Source organism: Achroia grisella, unplaced genomic scaffold (assembly GCF_030625045.1).
Source record: "Achroia grisella isolate CSIRO2021 unplaced genomic scaffold, CSIRO_AGI_Agris_v1 utg1023, whole genome shotgun sequence".
Taxonomy (NCBI): Eukaryota; Metazoa; Arthropoda; class Insecta; order Lepidoptera; family Pyralidae; genus Achroia; species Achroia grisella.
In genome coordinates, this window is record NW_026712560.1 from 789,575 (window position 1) to 793,743 (window position 4,169).

General features: G+C 33.6%; 1 protein-coding gene across 1 annotated transcript; it reads left to right on the forward strand.

Annotated features, from left to right (window-relative positions):
* Window positions 1-575: 575 nt before the first annotated feature.
* Window positions 576-2,001, forward strand: LOC131842650 (ras-related protein Rap-2c). Its single transcript, XM_059191258.1, has one exon. The coding sequence runs from the start codon at window positions 939-941 to the stop codon at window positions 1,482-1,484; it is 546 nt and encodes a 181-aa protein (XP_059047241.1). The 5' UTR covers window positions 576-938; the 3' UTR covers window positions 1,485-2,001.
* Window positions 2,002-4,169: the final 2,168 nt, after the last annotated feature.

Genomic DNA, 4,169 nt, shown 5'->3' on the forward strand with positions numbered 1-4,169 from the left:
AATTTCATAAAGACAAAAAAAAATTTAGTTTCTTTAAAATACGCTGTGAAATGCACTCGGTACTACTATCGCTAAATAATTGTACTGCTCAATGGTTTTCTACTGTTATCTACTATATACTATCCAATAAATATCCCCTTGGGGACTTTTAGGCAGTTGCCCACTCTGTTCATAGGTAATCCGGTAATGTATACAAAATAAATGCTTTAAGGTAGATAAGTTAAAAAAATGTGTTTTGTGCATGAATGCATAGGGAATACTTATAAATATGACTATTTTTTATTCATCCATCCATATTTGTGTGAAAGTAAAAGTGTGTATGTATTTTTGTTACTTTTTCACAACTTAATGGATCGTAATGAAATTTGACTGAAATATGAATTAAAATATTCTGTCAAGGTTTAAATAAAATAATGAATGCAAGCTAAGGCAGACGAAGTCGCGGATGTGTGTAAATAATAATATTTATATAAATTAAATAATACAAAAACAATAATACTTCGGATAGGACAATGTGAAAAAAATAGTATAATTTACTTCTATATTCTGGCAACACTCGTATCCGGTTGGTACAATTTTCCATTCACCAATCAAACCATTGCAGTAAAGTGCATTGACCAACCTGCTGTTGCTCTCTTCTGATTTCAGCAGGGATTGAATCAGTTAGTTACTTGTTTGCTTCCGCGTTTATACTTACTACGAAATGACTAGTCGAGCACCACGATGCAACCTGTGATGTTCGAGTTGTTTTGCTACTCGTTATTGAACTAAAATGGCGTCGCTGTTTATCAATTAGTTTGTTTTAGTGAACCTTCATAGTGATCGCATCCGAGTGAGTCATAACCGTCATAGCAATGACATTTTTATAGCACACAGTGAGAATACGTTTAGAAAACTTTCCGTGGAAGACTAGTTAGTGTGATTTACAGAGCACAATAATGCGCGAATTCAAAGTGGTCGTGCTGGGATCGGGTGGGGTCGGGAAGAGTGCTTTGACTGTGCAGTTTGTGACTGGATGTTTCATGGAAAAATATGACCCCACAATAGAGGACTTCTATAGGAAAGAAATAGAAGTGGACAATTCACCATGTGTTTTAGAAATATTGGATACTGCCGGCACAGAACAGTTCGCTTCAATGCGTGATTTGTATATAAAAAATGGCCAAGGTTTTGTCGTAGTATATTCACTAACAAATCATCAAACGTTTCAAGACATCAAACCAATGAAGGAATTGATAACACGCGTCAAAGGTTCAGAACGCGTGCCTATATTGCTAGTTGGCAACAAAGCGGACTTGGATCATCAGCGCGAGGTTTCGCAGACGGAGGGCGCGGCCCTGGCACAGATGTGGGGCTGCCCTTTCGTGGAAGCTTCCGCTAAAAGCCGCACAAACGTCAATGAAATGTTTGCTGAAATCGTACGTGAAATGAACGTTAGCCCTGAAAAGGAAAAGAAACCTTATTGTTGTTGTACAGTGCTTTAATATTTAGAGTGTAATGTGGCATTTATTTCTCGTAAGACTGCAAAGGCGCGGCGGGAGTGTGTCCGCCTTGCCCTGACGGCCGGTTGCCCCCAGTGGGGCGGTCAACGGCGACGCGCCGGCCGTGGCCGCTGGACTCATGGCGGTCGCAATGCGCGTCATATCATGTTGTTAATATCTTTGATACATACCATTGTCCAATCGAGGTGCTTTATCTTATATTTTCATACTTTAGTACTGGTAGATACTCCCGCAGTAACCATTATAATATAATATGAACAAAGTATCCTATTTGGGGAACTTAACATTATTGCAAAAGAATATCATAATTAGTTTGGTTTTGTTCATCATAAAAGGACATGCATGCGAAGGATGTTGGAATAAACAAAACATGTATTGTAAAGTAATGTTAGTCAACTTGTATATAATTTCATGAGATTAATGATGTCGGAGGACTTGGACGGTGTAGAGAATAAAAAAAGCCATCCAAATAATATGCAATAATTGTAAATGTGTAGAGTGGAGTGAGATAAATAAGAATTTACACCTAAGTCATGTCGCAGACTGTGTTTTATTGTGTAAATTATGTTTGTATGAGAAATCAGTACTCAAGGAAATACAGTAAGAATTGTCAGTTGCGTGATTGTGTTTTAAGTCTACCAGGATTTGTGATAATACATTATAACAAAGTATCTATAATAAAAGTTTTAAGTGGGAGATTATAAAGTGAAGTTTTATTCAACAGAATCCAAGGTAAACACTATATTTTCATTATTACATTGCTTGTTTAGACTATTATAATTCTTTACTAAATAGCTACAAATATCTTTGTAGTACGACATATCAATTTTAATCACTATTTGAGTGTTACATACAATAACTAACTGTATATAAGGGTTTGCTCTTTCTATTATATATATGATTCCTCATAGCTTTTTAATATTTAAAATGTGGTCTCACAGTTCACTCGGAAACCTTTATGGATCATCAGTGGTCTGTGAACAACCAGTTAAGACCCACTACACTAGATAAGCTAAATAATAATATCAACATCTGTTGTAACTGGTGTAAATGACAATGTTTTGGTAGTTAATAAGGGTATTTTTGAAATTTTTGATACTGTTGTTATAATTCTTAATGCTCATGCAATGCAAAACGATACTTTTAATTGGTGCATTCTGAATTATATATTTCTATTTAGAATGCACCACATAGTTCTGTTTCACTTATCTAGGTTCTGGTGATTTGGATGAGTCCCAACCAATTAGGGTAAAACATTTGTATGAACTTTAGGACTACTGAACTATTCTTATTCCCCATAGTATCAGAGGTTATCAATTATGTTCTGTGCATATTACATGATAATGTCTGCTATTCCAAACTGATTTTGATGATAACTATCAATATCCAATGCATAGGGATCAATTGCTAATTTGTAGGAACAGGTCTAAATATTATGTCTATGCCAAATTTCATCATGATTAAGCTGTTGAGGCACTGAGATATAATAAACACAAAATACTGACACACTCACTTGTGTTTATTATGTCATTTTTCTTTGAAATTTACTTAATATTTCTATAGATATAGAGTTTCTATAGATTTCAAAAGGTTCATCAGTATATTTTGCTTGTATGATTGTGATAATCCTTTTAGTAATGAACAGTGTTTTATATATATGAATTTCTTAGTGATTGTCTTTTTTATGTCAAACATCATTCATAGGCTACACACATATTATTCTAAATACAACAACACAACCTGTCTGCAAAATTGCAAAAGAAATTAAAAAACAACATTTGCATTTAAGTAATGAGTGCAACATATTGAATAAGTTGGTATGTTTCTACCTATGTGCACAGTCGAAAAGATTTTAAATTCAAATATAGATTTTTCTTATAAAAATAGGTACATAATATTTAGAGCTGTGCTAGAATGATATCCAGTTAATATCATTCTGTATACAATAATTGGTATCCTACCATAGGGTAGTGGTGGCTTCCTAATATTTGTTCAGCTGAATGAAGAATAGAATTGTTTAATTTATTTTTATTGAATCCCAGAATATACTATATATGCTAGTGCCTGCTTCCATTTGCCTTATGCCTATGAATATAGGTTTACTAGCTGGGCCCGCTGTTTCACCACAATGAAATTTTTAGTATACATGTTATTCTGATTTATAAGCTACATTACTGTCAAAGTTTCATCAAAATCTCTTCAGTAGTTTTTTGCATAACAAACATCCATCCATCCATAATCACAATGTTTATAATATTAGTAAAAAGAAAGATTATTATACCTACCAATGCTTTTCATAACATGGTTGAGAGAGGTTTTTCATGGGACACGACACTAGCATAGCGTAACTTGTCATTGACAAGTTACGCTATGCTAGTGTCGTGTGTATCCATTGGGATATAGCTATATTGACCTTCTATACATTAATTTAACTAAATAAATTTACATAAGGTCTGAATTTAATCAATAATACAAAGATAACAAATGTTTCAATAAATACTAGGCAATTTAATCCAAAATTAATACATTAATCCCTGGCCTTAAAACTACCCATACAAAGTTTAGTAATTAGTAATCTTTATTGTAAGGTGAGTGAAATTTAGAGATATAATATTGAGTGAATAGTAGAATGTAATTATGCCTGGTAGCATAATATGGAGACTAGTG